Source organism: Accipiter gentilis, chromosome 6, assembly GCF_929443795.1.
Source record: "Accipiter gentilis chromosome 6, bAccGen1.1, whole genome shotgun sequence".
NCBI classification, from domain to species: Eukaryota; Metazoa; Chordata; class Aves; order Accipitriformes; family Accipitridae; genus Astur; species Astur gentilis.
Window position 1 is genome coordinate 4,384,660 of NC_064885.1, and position 22,716 is coordinate 4,407,375.

A 22,716-nucleotide genomic window follows, 5' to 3' on the forward strand; every position below is an offset into this window, starting at 1 on the left:
AAACACGGGTCTGGACTTCATGGCAGCACTTGCACAGCACAGCATCCTTCTCCGAGCAGCACCTTGAAGTGCATGTCAGTCAGTAGAAGGGGAAAACGGACCAAACCATAAACCAAGTCAGTGAGACAGGGAGGACAGGCAGGTGCTTTCCCAGGTGCCATCGTGTTGCTAAGGCCTGTGCAAGAGCCACCATCATAGTCACCACCAGCGGCAGTCGTTGTCTGCAGTGAGGTCTACAGGAGTGGGCAAGGGACACGCATTGGATCCAGGCAAAGCAGCTCCATCTTCACCTCTGTCAGCATTGTGTTCTGGTGTGGACACACCGTTTGCCTTCAAAATACATAAAGACAAAAGTTTTGTTTGGAAAGCAGTGAAGGGGAGAGACCTGACAAAGTTATTTTATGTTGCTTTTACATGCTCAGTGCCATTTTAAGAGCTTCCTAAAAATAATAATGAAGAGAATGTCTATGCATCATTACTCCACAGTCTGTCAGCAGTCAGGGCCCATTAAACTTTATTAAAGACAGAAAAGACAGGGGAAAGAAATGGGGAAAGAAGGAGAAAGAAGGAGTTGTACTGCTAGAACTAGTTCTCTGGTACACACTTCCCTCAAAGGGCAAAGTCAGACAGAAAGCCAAGTCTCAGCTCTCAGAGGTTTCCAACCCAGGTGACACCATCTATGTGCCACAGAGCAGGTCCTCCACGTGCCAGGGCCATGGACAGGAGCCACGGCAGAATGTAGCCCTTGCCCATGGCTGGGGACGGGTGCAGGACAGCGATGCTCTGCTGCAGAAGGCACTCTGGCTCATGTCAACTAAACGAACCTGAGCTAATCGCTTCAGCAGCCCCTGGCAAAACTCATGGTCTGCTGGGATGCACTGCTTCCAGCACATGGGGCGAAATGTGGGGCCAGCAACGTGGAGTGATCTAAGGCAGCGGTGGGTCAGTACTAACTTCTCTTCCCCTTCTCTGAACTGAAGGGGACACAAGTTATGTTGACTCCTGGAGAAACGACACGAGATGTTTCCAGTCACTGCATTCATGTGAAATGTTCAAGGCACGGGGAGTCCTGCAAATTCCTCCCACCAGCTACTGGCCGACATCCCAGTGGAAAGATAACCTCCCGAGCCATAAAACGTCTCAGTGTGTTTACAAAGACTCCAAAATCCACACTTTTAACTTCTATATTACTGACTTCCCATGCTCTCTCCTTTATGCTTTGTTTTGAAAGACGACATCAACTATTGCCCTCAGTGCTTTGTGCAAAATGCTGAATAGAAAGTTGGAAGCACAAAGAGTAAACGTATTGCAAAGGGCAGAGAATAAGTCTAAGGATGTGGAGGCAGGAGGCCAGACAGGCTGTTTGATCAAAGACCAAAGCACAGACCTCTGCAATGTGAAAGAAGGCACAAAAATAGGAGTTTCATCTTCAGCAGCAGACTTGTTTCCAGATATATTGAGTGAAAGAGGCAAGAGAATGAGTCTTTGTCATTCCTCTATTTTCAAGGAAAAAGTCTTCAATTTAAAACTCCATAAAGAATTACAGAAATAGTGAAAGTAATTTATTTTTTAGCTACTCGAGCCTTTATTCACTTAACTTCAAGGCGGACTTAAAAGACCTGAAAACGTTTTCAGTTCTACCACTTGAGGACAAAAATATTTTAATTCCTTAAAACATGGAAGGGGGCATATGCTTCTTCTGCAGTTCATATTTACAAATCCATTGTATCTGGAATGCAAACCTTGAACTATTTCCTAATGCTGTCACTACCCAAAGACATGTTTTATTTATAAATACAGCAGGACCATTCGGTGCTCTCCAGCACCAACACAAGGAGGCAGAGACAGCTCAAAGCTGCTCAGCCATGAAGGCACATTTCAATTTTTTCACTTTGTGAAAGAGGCACAACTCATGCTCCTTGGCAGCAGGAAAACTCAATCCCATAGCAGTAAGCTTTAAGCAAAGGGGGGCAAACAGTGGTGCGCAAAGATTGATGCGGCACCCAGTGCAGAAAGCAGAGGCTTGGAGGAGAGAGGCTGGGTGTGGGTGAGGGTCTCTCCACATCTGACCCCCGCTTCCCTCCTACCCTATGTCCTCAGTGCAGGCAGAGGCTGAAGGCAGAGGGAGGAAGAGCAGGGGTTGCGAGCACAGCTCCCTCACGCAGCTGCCCACCTATTTCACCCTGTTGCAAAGCCAGCCCAGGAAGACTACATTGTTTGGCTGTAGCTCACATGGATGAGGGAGCGAGCAGTCTAAAAACATTTAAGCAACTTTCTCACCAAGCACAGGAAAAACAAAAGTCAACTCCCCAAAGACTGCCATGAAGAAAGTCATTAAAGAAATTACTATCCCGTTCAGAGTCTAATTACTGTTAGGATAATTTTTTTTTCCTACATGGAATGGAGTAGTTAGACCCACTGAAGCAAAATGTTACCTCCTCATCGTCCCTGAGGGAGCAAAACAGATATCTGAGAAACAGAAGGGAAGAAAAAAAGTTAATGCTTTCACTTCAGAGATGCCCTGAGAATTTCCTGCCATGAAAATAATGCAGAATGGCTCTTCCTCTCTCACGTATTAACAGCTTGCATATTTATGAGCAAAAGTTGATGCCTACCCCAGCTGGGGAGGCACTGAGCCACAGAGAGAGTGACACCACCTCATTTCTAAATCCAGACAATTCCTGAAAGACAGGGCATAAATCTCCCCAGATTAAGAGACCTGGAAGCAGCATTTCCTGCCCATCTCTCTCAGCTCCAGGCCCTTTTCTCAGCTCTGCTCAGCCTTTCCCAGCATGACAGCTAAAAAGCAAGCACCCAAAGGGAGGTACCCAGAAGCTGCAGCTTCAGCACCCTGGGAAAAGGGTCCAGGCTGGACCAGCTGACCTCTGGAGGTCCTTCCAGCCAGTCTCACCCTGTGATTGCAAGCCACGACGTTTCTTATACCCCACCAGGCGCTGCCATCACTGTCTCAGCTCCCAGACTCAGCAACACCAGGGTTTAACACGGCTCTGCTTAACTGCCAGCTGCTGTACTGCTCTTTAAGTATTAATGATTTAGACAACACGATGGCAAACAAGCAGAGGTGAGGAGACTGTGATTTGCACTCAGATGTATGCTACTCATTCATTAGCTTATCTTGTGGCTGTTTCTCAAACCTCTTTTAAGCACAATTTAGAGCCTTCTCCAGACCCAGAGCCCATGCCAAGCTCACTCACCATTCCCTACCAGCAAGTTGTTCAGATGACCCACAGAATACCAAACAGCATAGACCCATTCCTCAGAAGACACTGAGGACCCCATTAACTGGGACCTAGCAAAGTAGAACTTGCTACTGATCTGAGGAGAGATGCCTTTTGCTCTTAATTTACCCCCTGCAGCAGCCAGGTCCAAGCTCAAAGATATCTCCATTAAAAGCTCTCCATGAGCTAATGAAAACCACTGGAAGATATTGACGATTTGTTTAATTCCGTTTAATATTCCCTTTCTTTAATACAAATGTCATAATTAACAGTAGTGAGGATTTTGCTCATTTTTAACTGAGGCACTTCTTAACACACATCAGCTCTACAGCCAGAACAAGGCAAGTCACCTCCCTAGCCAGGGCCAAACAAGGGGAAAAAGAAAGATTGTGCTTCCTTCCTGTGTGCAAATTTCATCCCCTTTAGGATAAAACATTCTTCAGGAAAACCAGCACATGGTCTTCCTCTTAACAGCTATCACGTCAGAGTGGGCACCTCTAGGAACTGGAGCTTCAGAAGAAGAAACACCAGACCCTCAGAAAATGATGCTTTTTGAAAGGGTTTGAAAGCAGGTGGTAAAAAAAAAATAAATAAAATTGGCAGCCTCTCAACTCACCACTCTTCTGAAACCTTGGCTCATGGGTTGAAGTTGCCTAAATCCCAGTGCAGCTCTGACAATGAGTCATTTTATGACAAACCCCAGGCTTCATTATCTGCCTCACCAAACCCCAGCCGGAGCCGGAGCAACACACTGGAAACCTACAAACTCTTCTTAATAGCTCCTTGTTTTCCCCTGGCTGCAGGACCATACTGTCATCTCAGCCTTCAGGCTTAAAGAGCTAAGGACTATGAGAGACCAGCGGCATTTGCAGTACCACTCCCTAATTCCCTGTTCTGGCTGTGGCCTGGGATTTAAGGATGCAAAGTCGCACTTGAGAGCAGAATTAGAGCAGAGGTGAGAAAAAGAAGTGAAAAGAAAGTCACCGGTAGAACAACACCTGAGGTGTTAATATGAAGTAAAAATTGCTCCCAACACAGTGTTATAAAGTTGCAGACTCTTTCAGAAAAGCTATAGCAAAATCTCCCTTTAACGTCCCCATTCTGCAGCTGAGGATCAGCAATTTAAATGAGAAAGGATCTTTGCCCCTTGCTCTGCTTTTGGGTCAGAGCAGAGCACAGGGACTGTCCCACAGGCAGGGAGATGCAGTGAAGAGTTTTGCCAATCCTGACATACAGCACCCATCACCTCCACCTCTCTTTAAAGAGACGAACAGCAAGAGCAGACTCTGCTTTTTGGCAAACAGTGGCATCCAGAGGGACCCATGACGAAAAGCCTCTCACAGACAGACGAAGCTCTGATCTAAAGATGGGGAGAGGCTCTGCCACCTGCCCGAGGCTCCCAGTATTTGCACACCCCAGACTTCCAGCATCCCAGAGCATGCGAGCGAACCCCTCTGCAGAGAAGGACACTTCCTAGGGGACTACAGCGCTGGTTTTGCTCTTTATTTTCTGCTCTTGCCAGGCTGCTGGCAAAGCATGGGGGCATTCAGTATTGCAGCCTCCTGGATGTCTGATCTGCTCAAACCACCTGCTACAGAGCCGCACAGAACACAAGGCCACACGCGTCGTATCGCTGCATAATGCTGATTACTAAATTCATATGTAATGGATTGTGATTGCCAATAGTTTGCTGCACAGATAACATCGCTGCAGCATCTCTCCAGCTGGGCACGTTAAGCGCTCTCAGAGTAAACAAACGCCGACCATGCTTACCCCTGCTGCTCACTTGCTGCACGGAGGCAAGACCACATCCCAAACACATCGGAGGGTAAAACAAACTCACTTTCCCTCTGTCCTCCCCACCTTGAAGTGCTGACAACAACCCACACTGCAGGACAGAGCGTACAGCCACGGCAAACACAACACTGGCACATCACGTGCCTCCCACAGCATGCTCAGGTTCCACCTTCGCCTCCTTGCAGAGACGTTTGGTACAGTCTCTGATGCTGCCCTACCTCGCCAGCACCCACACCGCAGAAAGGCGTAACGCCGGCACAGGACAGGCCTGAAGAAAGGCCAGCTGCTCTATAGCCCATCCTACCACCTCTTGGGGTCACAGAGCCACAGCTGTAGTGTCACCCAACTACCTGCGAGCCCGTAGCAGCTCCCCAGCCTAGGAGGACGCTTGGCTGGTGGCTAGTTCCCTGATGTGACGTGACAAAGAGAACCCTGCCTGCTGCCACTCTCCATCAGTTCCCAAAACCTGTGCCTTCCGACTGCAACCACCACCGGTTTCATTCCCCCCCTCCCGGCACAAGTGAGCAGAAATACTCACTGCTGTCTCCCTGCCTCCCTCCCCCAGCTCTGGGGGCCGCAGAGCCCTCCTGCTGCTGCACGCACCATGTCTGAACAAAGCAGTCCCTTCTGCAGGAAGACTGGGAAATAAATGACCCCAGAGATAATAAAGATCTTTACAGATATTCTCTAGTCAGCCAACGTGGCTTAACCTTTTCCTTAGCAGGATTCTCTCTACATCTCAGGGACTATTTTAACTGGGCTCATGAGATTGCTATAGTTTTCATTTTCTTAAGATATGTCCATGATGCCTGTCATTTTTAGCTCTCCTGCACCTAGCAAGGAGAGATCCCACTGGAAAGCATTGACCCAAGCTTTGCACATTAATTTTTTAGCAGGAAAAAGGCATTTTTTGCTTCTCAGATATTGCTTGCACTGTCATGACCAGGCGGCAGTTAGTTTAAACAGCTGGCAGGAAAGCTCCAAAGTGCTAAGCGCTGTACAAACGCACCGTCCAGGTGTGCATCCATCCAGACTTTATCACGGCCACATAGCACCAGCAGAAAAAGCACCCAAGGGATCACACCTGCTATCCACCATCACCCGCTTCAATCCTGCAGGACAACCTGCTGCTCCCTGCCAGCAGGCAGCAGAGCCAACACACAACAGGAATCAGCTGTCTCTAATGCCACAGTCAACAGGGCTTAAAATAAAGTGCCCAGTCTGGGGTAGCACTATAATCCAGAGAGAGGACAGACAGAGCAGAATTATCAGTCATCTAATTTGCTTTGCGAAAACTAAAATTAAAGGAAACTGCAAATCCTTGAAACTTGGGGAGGGAGGGAAGAGCAGAGAAACAATTTTATGCTGGCTATTTCTAGCGGGAAGCGTGGGGAGGGGGACTATGACTCCATGTTGCACTAAAGGATAAACCTGCTCTGTCTAATCCAATTTACGCCTCAACATGCACAACACAAAACAGGCTCAGGAACAAAAGGAGTGGCAGTTCACAGGGCGGCAGGAACGCTCTGGAGGGAGCAGCGCTAAATGATAACTTAAGGGGTTATTGAATAGATTAGCAGGAACCGCAGAGGGAACACATTTGCATCTCTCAGCTGCTCCAGATCAGATGTGATAGCAGCCTCTGCTCTCACAGTCACTTAATTGTTCCAAGGTTGTTGAGGGGGGAAAAGTGTCTTTTTTTGCACTGCAGAGTTCTGGGAAGATCCATGCATGGCTTTAAGAGCCATCTAACATTAGGAAAATTTTTATTCAGTCTCATATAGCTGCCGGACTTCTGCCTGGCTTCACTGAAAGCTCAACCTTTTCTGCTGCCTCTGCAGGGCAGGCAGGAGCTCTGGGCCTTTGCAGGGGGACAGACCCTGGCTACGGCTGCTCTCGGTGGTGGGTGTAGGCAGCTCCCACCCCAGACGATTACTCATATTGCAGAATACATTCTGCACGCAGGGAAGAGGGAAGGAGTGAGCTGTAATGCTGTGACAGCATCTGCCATGAGAAAAGCAGCAGGGAAAGGTGATCCTGAGCTGCAGCTTTGCCAGGTGTGCCTCTGAGAAGGCTGTGCTTTGAGGGAAGTCAGCCCCAAAAGCAAGGATCTGCCCAAAGAGGAGGTTCAGCTTACCAGCGACTCTGTTGCCAGCATCGCTGTCGCACCCGTCCGCCGGCTGGTTGCTCTGGAAGCTCTCCACGGCACTGTGGGCAGCCCCCTGCTCACTGCCCAGGCTGCTGCGGCTCCCTGAGAGGGTAGGGGAGTGGGTGCTTCCCAGCGCCCTGCCCATGGCCTGGCCGGCTTCCCCGATGGGTGCTGCAGAGACACAACAGAGAGATGCTGCTGTGGGATGGAGAAGTGGGTGCAGATGCTGGGCCAGGTCCTAAGAGAGCAGCCGCCTCCCTGCTCCCAGCCAGGCACCCTCAGAAGCAGGGTCAAAACCCAGTTCCCATACTCCACTCCTAAAACAGCACCAGTGATTCCAGTACTATGAAGTCAGGAGTGAGGAGCTGGCCGGAGACATGCTGCCACGTGGCCAGGAGCAGCTCTCAGCTGCAAGGGCAGACCCTGAAAGGCTGCAGGCAATGGAGCGACCCACCACCTGTTTGACCCATTATTCCTATTCCAGTGAGAAAGGATCAGATCCTCACCCGGCACGACTACAGCCAGTGGGCTGCAGCGGCACAGGGCAGGCAAGTGGCTGAGCCAAAACCCACAGTACCAAGAGCCAAACATTCAAGCGCTTTACACTTCCCACCCTCCAGCCACAAGGGACAGGAACTCCTCACCTAGTCCTGCTCGGTGCTTTCTGCCTTGTGAGCCTTTTAACCCCACAGGTAAGGGCTTGTCATCCAGGCTGGAGGAACTGAACTCCGAGTCACTCTCACTGTCACTAGAAACCACTGCAGAAAAGATCGGGGTGAGGAGAGGAGAGAGACAGTTATTCACAATGTTCATAACACTTACCAAAGAGGGTGCCAGATGGATCCAAATAAAACATGAACAAATGCTGACTTGCTGATCACGTTCTTCCTCTCCAAAAGGAGCCCCTACCTGCAGTTCCCCCACAGCTGTTCACTCTTCCTCTCAAACATGATGTGCTTTTACTTTTTACAAATGATTTATAACTCTGCCATACGCACTCCAGTGCTGCCAGCACCTGAAGCAGATGCACACCCCACTAGCGCTTCTCTCCTAAACTGGTCTGGAACCATGGGGACCACACTGCTCCTGTGCTGTGCTTTGCTGCCCAAAGCTACCTGCTACAAAGCCAAGAGCCCTGCAGTGTGGCCGGTCTGGGAGCTGCTCTCTGCTCCTGCTGACTGCCGTGCTGGCACACCAGTGAGTCCTCTCCTCCTGATGTTTGCTGTCTCCCACACTGGAGTAAAACGCTAAGGGCTGGACTGGGCACAAGGCTGGCTCTTGCTCAGCTGCCGGTGGAGGGGTCCTGGCTGCACCAGAAGAGTATCCATGTTTGAGTCATTTGGGGCCAGGGCCTGGCTTTCTCCAAGCCACATTTCAAGTGCAGCAAGGCCTCTGTGGAGGCTCCAGGATCTATAAGGAAAACACCAGATAACTACTGAGCATATCAAATAAAAGACCCTGCAGCAATTACATGACTTCTTAGCTCATCATACGTTCAGCACTCATCCCTACCAGCACACCGCCCAGAACTATATTACTCCTATGCCCCCAAGGCTTAAAAGGCAAGAGTCACTCCTCTCCCTCAAGGAGACTGTTCCCCCATTTCAAGGCCACTTTCTTTTCCTTCTTCCCCCCCCCCCACCCCTGAATCCTGGCCCTAATCCTGCTGCTTTCCACTCTCCATAGTTTCCATAAGAGCTGAAGGAGTTTTACTTGCCAGACACAACTTCCCAAATTGGCAGGTTGTTTCCACTTTTCCATGCAATTATGCAAGCACCTCTCCTGCTTATACCAGTGTAAAAAGATAACTCGACTGCCAGCTGCTCTGGGTAAAATGAGAAAGGTGTTTTTCCAACTCCTAGGTTTTTGTAATGGCCTGATCTCAGAAGTGAAATGATGGGTCTGAGGAGGAAGGTAACAGGAAAACAACTGTCTTTTGCTCGAGGGGTTGCACCTACAGCATTTCTCCATCTGACCAAGGCAGGTACCAGCTCTCCTGGCAGCTCAGAAGCCACTTCAAAGACTGGGTCACAATTCTGAGTAAAAACTACAACATTGGCTCATGTGGGACAAAGTAGGCAACACTGCAACCTACAGCCTCTACTGTAGAAAAACGAAGCCCCAACTATTTCTTTATATTATATTCATCAGTATGTATTTATAAGCTCACATTCACATGAGAAATGAGTTCCCCATTCTGCTGCTGAACAAACCAGTTTGCCCCTGTGCCATGTTACTCGTAGTGCCCAACCTCACGGTGCTGCCGGCTGCAGGAGGGACGTGGGTGCAGTGGTACAACGTGACAACTGTGGCGTAGCAGAGAGCTGTCAGTTCACGTCTCTGTATCAGCCCTAGAATTCACTACACACAATTCGCAGAAGTACAAACCCCTTAACGCTGCCCAAGGGCAGGAGGACGGGTATCCCTCCCTTTGCACAGGCGAGCACAAGCTGTCAAACATTTCTGCCAAGGACCTCCGCAGCCGCTCCTGTATTCAGGGAGCGATCTGTAGTACACAAAGTATTTTATTAAAAAAAAAAAAATTAATACCTAAAATAGCGCTTTTCTGGAGTTAACATCTCTGAGGATATTAAAGCTGGCTGCCAGTGTTATTGCAAAGTGTTATTGAAGTTGCCCTGGCGGGCAGCTCCCCACACATGCCGTGCTGCTGTGAAGAGCTGCGCAGGGGGCAGGCTGCCAGGCCTCCTCCTCACTGCCCCCGCAGCCTTCCCCTCCTGGCACCATCAGAAATGGGACCTCTCACCCCCAGGGAAAGGGACTGTGGAGCTGAGCCAGGCAGAGAGCAAAGCCCCATTACAAGCAGGGGGGCTGCACTTCTGGCTAAGAGTTCTCAAAGCAAAGGTTTGGCTTTGGGCTTTGCTGTCTTAAAGACAGCTTCACTACTTCCTCAAAGCTCCCAGGGAATGGTGGGGGACTATATATAAATACTGTTAATAACAATCCATACATACCAGTATGGGGTTTTTTTGCTATGAAATCCAAATCTCAGCTGTGAGAATCACTCTGACTCTCCCATTGCCCAATTCCCTCAGAAAATGCACTCCTGTCCTACTTGGTCATCATTCTTTCTTGGCCTCCTGGATTCATAAAATCCATTGCTTCATAACAGCTCCTTCCTCCATGAATCCTTTAAAAATGCTGGAAGTCAGGATTTATTTGGAGAAGGCCCCAGTGAATTAGTGGAGGTGACTTTAGCTGCCTTCCCTTCTGCCACTCAGCAGTTCAGAGAGGACCAGCACAAGAGGAAGAAAATATTAATGACACAAAGGCACTTGCACCACAGGAGCAGCCCTGTCTGCTCTCATTTCCTTTGCTGCCAATAAGAGTGTATTTTACCCACTGCAGCAATGTTTCCCTTTAAGGTAATTTTTCTCCCAAAGCTCCCAGACCTTCTGCTGGCACTTTCCAGAGCCCAGAAGTCGTAAATCTGGTGTTCCAGCAGTTGCTGATATATCAATAAGAGTCGTTGGACAGCTGTATTTTCAGAGAACGTAACAGATTTATCCCTCTCAATCTCCAGCTGACTGAAAAAAAGCTCATAAAAAAATATGCCGAGACAAAACTTGCAAGAAAAGCAGTATTCCCACAGGGAATGGGTCACTCATCGAGGGCCTGAACCCCCGTGGCTGCTGCCGGAGCCCACAATCCCTCCGACATGTGGTTCAGCCTCCAAGCCAGAGGTACCGGAGCCCCGTGGCATGGAGAGCCAAAGGGAATGGTGGAGGGCTGCCGGGCTGCACTTAATCCCAGCAGCAGAGGATGAGGGAAGGCTGTGCTCAGGCCAAGGGGAAAGGAGCACTTGGCTGGGGTTGAGCTCCAATATTAAACGCGTGCACCTGGCGCAAGCACACCTGTGATGGAAAGAGCCAGCCACATTCCCTCCCACTGCGTATTGCAGCGCAGAGCTCAGTCCCTGCATACACAAAGCCTGGCGCTTCTTGCAGCTGCCAAAAACACAGAAAAAGCACGCATGGGCATCCTGCAGCAACAGCTCCGAACAGCTACACGTGCCCAGCACAGCCAAGACACGCTGGATGAGCGGGCTAAGCATGAGCCCTTGAGCACACAGCTCCCCTGCAGCACTGTATCATCAGCCTTTGCAAACACAACCTCCGGAGAGTGGCCAGAGAGAGGCCGATAGTTCTCGATCACTGTGGGTAGGAGGGTCAGAGATAAAGAGTTTTATTACAACCCAAGTGTCTCGCTGAGTGCAGGTCCTATGCTAGATCATGCCCAGTGCTGCCCACAGTTGCAGAGACATCTTCAAGCAGGAGGAAGGTACTGGACCCAACTGCTCTCCCTTTCACAGAAGCAGCACACGTGCAGCTTCAGCACTGCCCAAACTTGTAGAGAAGTTGGATGACCCTCTCAGTGGCCTGAAAAGCGCTTGATGTGCCCCCGCACTTGGGGATTTGGCCTCCAGCACACAGACACCGGACAAACCCACTGCATCCCCCTGCCCATCCACTGCTCCTGTGCCAGCACATTGCATTGCTTGGCAACAGGACTAGAGCACATTGCAACAGGAGAAACCACTGGAGACCAAGCAGAGCAGCAGGCAGCCCTCATGCCAAACAGTGCAATAGCTCAGGGATCACACTTCTTTTTTTCCACACAGATGCTTTACATTTTTTTCTGCAGAACTCAGAGTTCGGAAGAAGGAAAGCCCTGCTGCTTATTACTCCCCACCCCCTGACAGCCCTGTCCTGCCTGACCCAGTGCAGAAACCCACCCACATTCCACCACATGGAGCAGAGCTGTTCCCCAGCACAAGAAATATTACTGCTATTCTCCCCATGACAATACATTTGTGCCTTAACTATTAGCAGGGTTCCCATGGCAACTGCTTGTTTATTACAGAAAAACTAAAGGCAACGGCAAATCCAGTGTCAGTGAGTGCGAGAGAAATAATGGGTGTGTAAAAATAAAACTTCTTCCTGGTGGGTTTGGCTTTTCTTTCAAGAGGCACGTCCCTGCAGTCCCACGGTCCCGCTGCCTTCCCAGCCTCCTGCAGCAGGAGCAGCCAGTACCCAGGGACTGGCACTGATCCCTTCCTTTTGAGGGGGGAAAAGGGACACTTAAGGTTTGTCCCATCCCTGCTGAAAGGCAGCTCCTGGTTGTCAAAAGGACAACTGCGGCTCCTTTCTCCCAGGCTCTTCACACAGGGACTGTGCCGGGACATTGATGCACCTGCACTGGTCCCACCTGACTTGAATCCCTTAACAGCCAAGAGACGGCTCCTTCAGCACCTCAGGAGGCAAGCAGTAGGGTTAGACACGACTGGCCAACATAATGGAAACCCCACCGAGTGCAGCCTGTCAGAGTCAGGCACGTTAAATGCCAGAGCTCGTTCCCGAGAACATCCTGCCAAACAAGCAACAGGGCTTTACTCGGTGCCAAAAGGATGTGTTCAGATGAGGGCGTGCGAGGTGTGAGCTGACAAACACTATCAGCCGGGCGGAGGTAAGGCAGGCTGCCTTGTCAACCATGGCCTCGTAAAGCTCAGTCCAGGCCCAGTCGCGGACTGACGCTGGCAGTATCACAGCTACATCATCTCCACAGCGGAAGGCAGCTGCCCTGCACGTTGCAGAGGTTTCGGATGACGAACAGCAGAAGTCCCAGCACTGGCAGGTAAAAAGGGTCAAACAGAAGGGTGAGATGTACAAGCTCCCAGCTTCAGAGATTAATTACAGCCCACAGTGACCATTGAAAGCTGTCCAGAGGACAGGCGGTCTAACAGAGAAGGGCAACAAGGAAAGAAAGCACCAGAAAATAAACCCATAAATTAATATTATCCAACCCATAAAACAGCAGCCAGCCAAAAATCAGGGCGCAGGGAGAAAGGCAGCTCACCACCCACATCAAAGCTTACCAAAGGCCACTTTGCTGTCCTCCACCTGCTCCTTTGCTGTTCCTGCCAGTATTTATGGGGAGACCTTCTCCCAAAAAAAACCTTAACTACAAAGCTGAACTAAAAAGCAGCCTAGGTCTGGGCTCAACTTCTTTGACTCGTAATGTTTTCCTTATCATGTGAACAGAAAATACCTCATCCATCAGTTCATTTGCTAAGACAACTCCTTCCAAGCGTCTCCTGGAGGGAAGCACAACCATCTAATGTCGATCTAATTTGTCTTTAATTACAAAAGTTACAGTAGGGCTGGGAGTGCTTTCCTAGCTGGGCCCTGAAGAGAAGGCTTATAAACTCAACTCTCCTGAGCACTCTTTATTAAAAGGTTATTTCCCCCTGCACTACTGATAAGATTTATCTTGATGTGGAAGAGTGTATGCTGCTGGTACACTTAAGAGGTCTTCTCCAATTGAGGGGATCTAATAGCAAAAGACAGAAGGTGAGAGAGGCCAGACAGTTCCGCTAATCCACAGCAGAAAGAAATGAAGAGAAATCAAAGCAGACTGGCAGCAGCTTTAATTCTGCAGCATCCATCCACTGCTGTGCTAATGACCCTGAGTGCCCAGCTCCTCAATGCTGAGCTGCTGTTTCCCCCCAGCTGGCTCTAGGCACAGCACTGGAGTGGGCATATGAGCAACAACAGGGTGGGCAGATGGAAGAGAGGGGGGAAAAAAGCCCTACAAGGCAGCGCTGTGAATGGGATCTGACGCGGCAGCGATCCAAGATGCCGCTTGTGACACAACGGTTTACTTCAATCAAGGACTACCTCAAAGAACATGGACGTGAGTGCTGAAGCTAATAAATATTCAGGCTTGTCAGTGCTCTGGCCCCAGCCCTGCACAGGGCTAAGTTAATCAACAGCTCCTCCAAGACACATTAAAAGAACAACTCAGCCTTGAGCTCTCCATGCTGCAAACCTCAGCCCCCCTCCCCAAAGCCTGGGGAAGGAACTTCACCCTTTCCCAGTCTCACCTGTTCAGGGGGTCAAGCACAAAAGGACACAGCCAGCATCAGCTCGCTCCTGCCCACTGACTGTAGAAGAGTATCTCTGCCCACTTGCTCCAGGCCCTAGGAAGACCCCAGGGAGATGTTGGCAGTGTAATTTCTAACCCAGCTCAAAGTGACTTGAATTATCTGTCCAACAGTGCTCTGGAGGGCAGCAGAAGCAAGAAGCAAGCAGCCCCAAGGAGGGAGGGAACGAGACCAGCCTTTTGTCAGCCTTGACTGCACAACGATGTCCATCAGTGGGACCATCCTATGTAGTTCAGCAGGAGGAGCTCTTTGGGCTGCGACTGGAGACAGGTGTCTGCTTCACGGTTCGTCCCTCCCTTGGCAGTCCCAGCAAAACAGTGGGGGCTGCAAGGAATGGAGGAAAGCAAGGTGGACTGAAGGACAGGGAGTCCAGGAGGACCGGGGCTAGTCTGGGCCACCAATGTGCACTTAAATAACAGTGAAATCTGAAAAACACACCATAGCATGAAAAACCCAACACTGACCACATGGGAAACACACCACATCTTGTGCCCCCTCACCTCTAACACAGAGCCTCCCCTATTAGCTGAATCCTGCTAGCAACAGTAGAAGCCAGGTCCTTCTCCCTACCTGCTTCCTGGGCAAGAAGCAGACAACCAACCTTTTCCCCTGGCCCAGGTGAAGGATCGGCTGGTCCCGACGCTCTCTGCCTCTGGCATGGCTGGCTCACTTTGCCAAGGCTGCGAGTGTAGCTCACTGGATTTGCTGCTGCTCTTCAAAGGCATGATGTACTTGGGCAGCCCTTTGTAGAACCACGCACCGGACCTCTTCCAAACCTGTTAGACAGGGGCACAACACCTTAAGCCTGGGTTTTTACAGCAAGAGAGCACAGCCAGCACCAATGAGCTTCCCACCAAGTTCGGCCCAGCCACTCACTCTGAGCTACCTTGACCCCACTCAAACACAGGGGGGGTCAAGTCTTCCAGCTCACAGAGCCCAATGGTTCTACTGCACTCTGCAACTACCACAGCATCCCAAATTCCTCCCCACAACTTATCAACCCAGCTTCACCACGGTCCTTCTTCCACCACTAAAACAATCACAAATTTGAATGAGCAACAGGCACAGACTGAATGACGAGCAGAGCGTGATAGTGCAAACCACAGAGCTTCTTACATTCTCTGGGTCAAGACTAGATGTTTCTCTGATGCTGTGCTTGAGTCAAACACAGGTTCCCAGGCTTACTACAAGGATATCGGGATGAAGTTTCTGGCCTGCCCTAAGCAGCAGGCAATTCAGATTCTGCATCTGTTGCTTTCCCATTGGGAATGCACAAAGAAAAGCTTCCTGGAGAGAGCAGGCACATTCCATGGGTGGCAACAGCCCCAAGCACATGCTCTGCTTAGACTAAAGCAAGTCTTGCACTGGCTGGAGTGGCAGCAAGTCCTGACAAGTCTCTCCTCCTGGGCCAAGTCCCTCAGCCTGGGTTGCTTTGCTTCTGAGATAGTCAGAGACCGGCAGCAGCTGGGGGAAGTAAGTGACAATGCCAGGATAGCAGAAACGCTGCCTTGTGCCGTACTGAACGGTACAACCTTGGCGTTCATTTCACAGAGCAATTCAGGCTAAGCCAGATCATTTAACGAGTGTGCTTGAAAACCCCAGAACAAGAAGAACGACATTCAAATAACCTGAACCTGCAGCATGAAACAGACTGTGAGCTCTAAACTGTAATATCTCCTGTAAGAACACCCCTTACTCTCCAATTTAGTTTTAGTGCAGCTTATGATGAAGGAGCTCTATTAAGTACATTTAACATAAAGCCTGCTGTGAGCCAGAGGAAGGGAAAAGGATGGCACCTTAGACAAGGAGAAACGGCCTCTAAAAACCTAATTCTTTTGTGCCTTCCAGCAGTCTAATAATGAGCTAATGAGACAGCCGGGGAAAAAATAAGTTAATATAGTAAAAATATCATTTTCTATTTCATGCAGTGGGGTAGAAAACTTGCACTTCTGTTCAGAGTGAAGGAGATCATCAGTGTTTCTACTCCGAGTTCCCAAAGCATTTTGCACATAGTATCACCATGATGGCAATGGGTGCAAATGCAGATATCCCTAATTACAGCAATAGGTTTGCGATTTGCATTTAGGGCTTAATCAAAGCAAAGGGCAGTGACAACACCTGGCACTCATGAGAAGTTCTTCTCATGCAGGCACAAAAAGCAGGACACCACCATCACCATTTCACTGATGGGAGGAGATTGCTCAGCAGGTTGCCCAGTTCCTAGTCCAGAGCCATCAACGCAGACAGCTAAAATCTCTGTGTTTGGGGTCTTGAAAGCCAAGTGAAAGCAATCTGAATTCAGAGGGGAACCTGGTATTAGGCTTTTTAAAAGAAGAGCACACAGCAGAAGAAAGCACAGCATTGCTGTGACCCAGCATACATGTTTGTTACTATAACAGTGCAAGAGTGATGTTCGTGTGCTCCACAGCAGGATCTGGAAACCCAGAGGTGAGAGCATCCTGCAATTACACCAACATTTTTTGCTGGGTAACAGCGCAGCAGGGCAGTGGGTCTGCCACCCAAGCGAAAACCTGGGCAACCAATTCCCCAAAGGAGAGATGACTGCAAGTTCTTCTTCTACAGACAGGTCCTTGATGGGCAGGACACTACCAGCTCCTTCACCAACATGCAAACAGCCAAAACAGTGATCCAGCCAGTCAAGGTACAAGCTGACACAGCTCCTTCTGTCCCCTCTGCTAGCACGTAGGGACTGTGCAGCATTTAGTACAGCTTGGACAACAGCATGCACCAGTTCAGCACAGAGACCCTGGAGGAACATGCTCTTCTATCCCTGCAAAATCAAGAACTGGGAAATGCAACACATTTTTTAAATCTAGGACAGACGTCTCAACATGGAGCTTAGCCCACTGCAACTCAGATAAACATACATGATGCAGGAGCTGCAGGCTGGGCAAGACCTGGCCTCCCATGTCTCAGGATGGCAGGAGGCCTTGGCAGCAGCTGTACACGCAGGACACAGGGGGCAGAACAGGGACTGCTGCAGCCAGGGAATTTGCATCCCCTCCCACACACCAGGTAAGCTGGGGCACATGTAGCTTCCCTGCACAAACTGCCGGGGAAGAAGCAGCCCTTTCTTACAGTTGTTCTCTGAACAGACCCTGTAACATCTGTAATTTAATTTGAAGCACTGAAGAGACCTATTATCTTCAGGCGAACTACAATTTAGGCACACCATAAAACCAATCAGACACAGCAAGGATTGCTGTAAGAAAAGGCTGGACACCCCCATGGTTTCCCACTACCCCAAAGCAAGTCCAGTTATAGAAAGTGTTAATGATATAATACACCCAGCTCTGATGTAGTAACACTAGTATAAAATTGATTCTATGCATACATATTCACTTTAAATTGGTGCTTCTAATAGAGTTTGGTCTCATTACAGCAGTACTGAAATTGTTTTGAGATCAGCTCTAGAACAGCTGCAGCAAGATGCTCTCCCCTATATTAATTTACTACCTCTGCTCCCCCCAGGTTAGCAGTGTGCCCCATCCAAAATGACCATGGTTCATGTTCTGTTCTGTACATGGGCACACAGGTTGGTTTTAGCATCCATACATCAAAACAAATCGATGTTGCTGACTGCTATTGATGGTAGTTTCATTGATTGCGAGAGCGGCCTGACGGCAAAGTTCTTGCTTGATTTTAAATTAATAAATCTATAACAGCGCTTCAAGAATAAAACTCCTCTTTATTAGCAGGAGTTTGCTCTTTCCAAGGAGGAGAGAGTCTTGCTCCTACCAGTCCCAATAGAATGTAAGGTGAAATCCAGCCCCCATGGCAGCCTGAGTTTGGGTGGAGCTGGAATCCTCATCAGTGAGAGGGAAAGCCAGCCCCTTCCAGTTTCTTGAAACAACCCGATTTTAAGTAACATTGATCATCCCTTGCGCTGAGTGCTTGACAGAAGGGAGTAAAGATCTGTATCTGCATTATCCCAGATCAGGACGTGGTGGCCCCGTGTGTGGCTGAGGACAGAGCAGTCACACCACTGCTCACCGGCTGCAGCTGTCCCCAGCCCACTGTGCCCAAACTGGCCCAGCCAAACACAACCAAAATCCACACTAAATATTGACTTCTTTCAGGCTCCTGTCTTCCTGCCTCCCCTGACACCCAAACTACCCTAAAGCAAAGTGGGGGAGGACACGGGGGAGAAGAGCTACTGAAGCAACAGACTCCTTTTTTTATTACTTCAAACCAATTTAACAGCCAGGGCCATGACAAGTCCAGACAGCTCAATGCCTTTTATAACCCTGATAATATTCCTATTAAAGTTGCATCAAGCCATCATTACAGCTACAGGATGAGACAGTCAGAAGCAGATGCGTATTTTTATCTAGCACATTTAAATGCAGCCTGTAAATGGGACCTAACGGAGAATCACTGGGCCCTGGTGAAATGCATGTTACTACTCAAACTTATCCCTCCTCCTTCTCCTTCTCTGAACATGTAAGTGCCAAAACAAGCTCCTAAACAGAGAGAACATTAGGACTTGCTGATGAGGGGACGGGATCACAGCTGAAGGAATCATAACAAACACTTGCAGCCCTCCAGAGTTCGCTTCAGCAAGCCACAAGTCCCCTAAACAGAGGTGCTTAGAAAGGATCTTCGCTGCAAAGCCACATTTTGCTCTACCACCTACTGCTTGCCATGCAGTAGCTGTTCTCATTCTGCAGCCCCCTTCCTTCGCAGCAGTCCGGGCTGGGCTATGCAAGAGGAAAACAGCTACCTTCAGCTTTCCATGCTGACACCAGCATTATTGGCTCAATCCCCCAGCAGCCAAAAAGCGGGGGAGCAGTTTCTCGTGGGCTACAATGCTTAATGAAGAGAAAGGCACCTGCAAATGCAACCACCCTGGGAGGACTTTGTTGCCGTTGCCCTCATGCAGCACATGCCCACACACTCACTTTGTCCCAGCTCTCCACCACGGCTCTGGCAGGCTGCAAACCACTGGCAGGGAGAAAGAGCAAGCGCTCTTCAGCTTCGTTATTTGCATTCATCTGCTTTTCCATAACACAGAGATTTCCAATTACATTATTTACAGCAATCTGTTGTCAACTCCCACATTCAGCACTTGAGGATGAAGAAAATTAAAAGGCGGTGAAATTGCTATTCGGTGCTTTGTTTCCGGAATAGCAAAATCTATCGCACCTCTGACCCCAACGTTTCTCAAGCTGCAATGGCTGCCAGCCTTCGACAGTTTATCATTCCCCTCTCAATCAGGCCTCTTTTTTTCCTGTGGCTCTATTCTAAAGGACACTATTTTGAGTCTAACCACTTGCTACCACCCCCCAAAATAATACAGCAGGCTATTGATGAGTTCTTTGAATTGCAAACAGGTGCACATCACTTTGATTCAATCCAGAGTCACCCAAAATAAACACTCCCCTCCATCGGTATGGTATTTTGCCAAGAAATCATCATGCCAGGCAGGAATAACCCTGGGCTATGCTGGTTTATAATGTTCAAAATGGTATGAGTGCACATATGAAAAGGGAAGTCCTGGGGGCAAAAGGGGAGGAGACAACTCCGTTCCTCCAGCACAGTAATCTTCTTCCTCTGCATGGTTTATTGTGATAAACCAAGAAATGCAGCCAGCCATGAAAATGCCGTTTAGCAAAGAAGAAGAAATTAAAGGGAAAGTGAAGCAGAGGGGGCAAATTAAAACTTTAACAGGTCCCTGATAGCTGACACACTCTTTCATATCCAATGGGGTTTAAAAAAAGCTATCTCCCCCCACCCTACTTAAACTGTTTTCATTATCGCTACAAATTTGGATGTGTCAATTCAAATGTAAATGTGCATGAACGCTTCCAAGAGGATTTTAATTACGATGATAGCATCGCTAATTATGAATATATAAAAAAAAAATATATAAAGTGGTAATTCAGGAAGGTGCTTTGCAGAACCTGGTGGTATCAGTCAAAACAAGGCCGTGCCGAGAGTTAAACGGCTGGGCAGGGATATGACAAAACACAGCAGGTCCCCTTTCCCCTTCAGGCCAGGAGGTGACAGGCAGACTTCAGCCACACGCAACTAATTCAACACGAGCATTGCTGCCCAAGCTGTTATTAAGCTCACGTGCTCTGCCAGAGGCCTGGCAGCAGGCAATCATTCCAGCTGTATACATGCCCACCACAGCTCCTCCCAGGCAGTTTTGTTCCTCTGACAGCCGCTGCAATAAGCCTGTTTTTCTGGAAGACTTGCTCCCTTTCTGCCCTGCACTCTCATTGCCATGGGTGCATCATTGCTTCACTGCCAAGTTAGCAAACAGGCTCACTGCAAACCTGTGGCCAATGTTTGCTGCAATCAGTGATCAGCGTCCCTCATCGTGCCATGGGACTTCATACACATGCAGGAACAGGACTGCCCCAAGGAGGATCAGCCCTCCATACTCAGGTCCAGAAAGGCAGTCCAAGATGCAAAGCCAAGAAAGGTAATGCAGCACATGGAGGAGGGAAGAAGGAAGGGAGATTCTTGCCCTCGAAAGTGAATGTGAGCTTGACTGAATTTGCTTCTACCCTTGCTTGCAAGAACAATAAAACACAATCCACACCTGCTTTAATTCCACTGTGCTCAGAAGACCTTGCAAAGGAGAATGTCCACAGAATCCTGGAAGAACAAAAGGGACTTTTCAATAGATGCTTCTGCAAACAGCTGGGACAAGTGGTATCTCCAACAGGCCAGTTCTGGCCTAAAGCAGATGAGGTCTGTCTTATTTCAGGAAGAAGAGATGCACTTATGATGCAGAGGTGTCTGCTGGTCCTTGGGGATGTTCTCTTTGCCAGTAGGAACATCCAGGCTCTGTCAGGTCCTGGCCATGTTAGAACACAGTACTTTCCTCCCAGTGCCTCTCTGGCAGCTCGGAGACCCTCACTCTGCATTTACACATCATGCTTGGCAGCTTGAGTGCTGCTGAACGCACTGTTTTGCTTCTGGATGATTGGGACGCAAGCAGCAGGCAGAATCCATTAATCTCCTCCACTCTCCAGAAATAAGACAGTGTCAGAGCAACTTGTTCGTCATTGCAATGCAGCACAGCCCTCCCAGTGGAGGTTTTCAAGGAAAGAGAAAGCAGCAAAGAACACTTCTGAATGGCTGAGGCTGGGATTCCCAAAGGGATATATGGGCATCAAGCATTCAACTCCAACTGAAAAATTGATGTAAACAACAGCTTGTTACTTTGGTCTTCATTTTGACCTAGCCATACCGATGATTTAATTGTAACTGAAGCCAGCACAGATTCTGTCCACACAGCAAAAGGGGGAGATGACTACCACGTGGCACTAAACTTATGCTAGCCTAAATCAAGCCTATAGAGATAAATAATAACAAGGAAGATGTAAGGGTGAAAACTTCCGCATGTATGAACAATGCCGCACACTGTAGCTGTTAGCTAGTACATGTGATTGTCCAACCCCCACCATCCTGGCTTGAGATACTGGTGGACCACAAGACTCACATGCTCACTCAGTGTGTGGCAGAGGCTAAAGGGGACAACCTAGGCTCTTGTCCCAGCCACATGACACTTACTAACTCTAGCCAACATCATTTAGTCCATGCAGATTTCCAAATGACCTCCCTCTCTCACTTCAGTGCCTGACAGTCTCTCGCTAACAGAGTTGAGAACTTCATGAATATCACGCCAAAGTAGCTTGAGCACTGGTTCAGAAAATTAGATGGCGATCAAAGTGCTGATGCAGAGGGAATCACCTAGCTTGGAAACACCCCATCTCACCACACCTGCTGAGGGGAGCACTCCAGACCAGCATCAAACACTCACCCAGTAGAGCTGGTCAAGTTTAGGGGCCTGACAAGTTGGGAGGTGTTGCCAGAGATCCATGGCCTGGGACAAACCTACTTTAAGCATGTGTTTTGTTGGTATGGGTTAAAGAACCTTGCTCAGTCACACTGTGCATTGAGAAGGGGAGAGAAGAAGGGTGCTATTGACTTGTTACTGCATCACACGACCCAAAGTGCTTCGGTGCATTCCTGAAGCTCCCTGCCTGGATACCAGGAAATAAAATCAGGCTGATACCTACTCGCCATGCAGGGAATTCAGAGGTTAGACAGAAATGAGAATATCTGATCCCAAAGAGCAGGCATCCATCTGCACTCATTGATAGCAAATATAACCTTCAGCAAAGAGCATGGCCAAATGGGTTTGGTCCAGAGCAGATGGCAATACAAGACATATCCAGATCACAGAAACAGACGGCAACAAGGAACTGGTTGTGAACACAAGCCCTTAAAAAGAAACTTGGTAATTTAGTGCATGCCCTGTAATATCATGACACCCGAACCAGCTTCAGGGACTGCACTAGTACCAGCTATCAGCCTGAGGCCTAAGAACCTCATCCTCTTCCTCACACAGACTCTTAAGGAAGACCTGATCAAAGCCACCTTCCAGGCATTTATTCTGATATTGCCTCACCTTCCTTGCCCTGGCTGACATGCTTCAAGGCTTCTGCTAATTCTCAATGCTTCCCTACCTTCTCCCAAAATAAAAGTAGAGCAAGTGGGAAGACGGAGGGGATATATGACTTGATGCCTGG

General features: G+C 49.0%; 1 protein-coding gene across 1 annotated transcript in view; it reads right to left on the minus strand.

The window, feature by feature from the left end:
- Nucleotides 1-238: 238 nt before the first annotated feature.
- Nucleotides 239-22,716, minus strand: part of RPH3AL (rabphilin 3A like (without C2 domains)) — a 39,895-nt gene continuing 17,417 nt past the window's right edge. The window contains exons 7-10 of the mRNA XM_049801719.1: nt 14,748-14,922; nt 7,830-7,943; nt 7,174-7,356; nt 239-330 (exon numbers count right to left, since the gene is read on the minus strand). Coding sequence (XP_049657676.1) covers nt 296-330; nt 7,174-7,356; nt 7,830-7,943; nt 14,748-14,922 — 507 coding nt within the window. The 3' untranslated portion in view covers nt 239-295. The remainder of the gene's footprint in view (nt 331-7,173; nt 7,357-7,829; nt 7,944-14,747; nt 14,923-22,716) is intronic.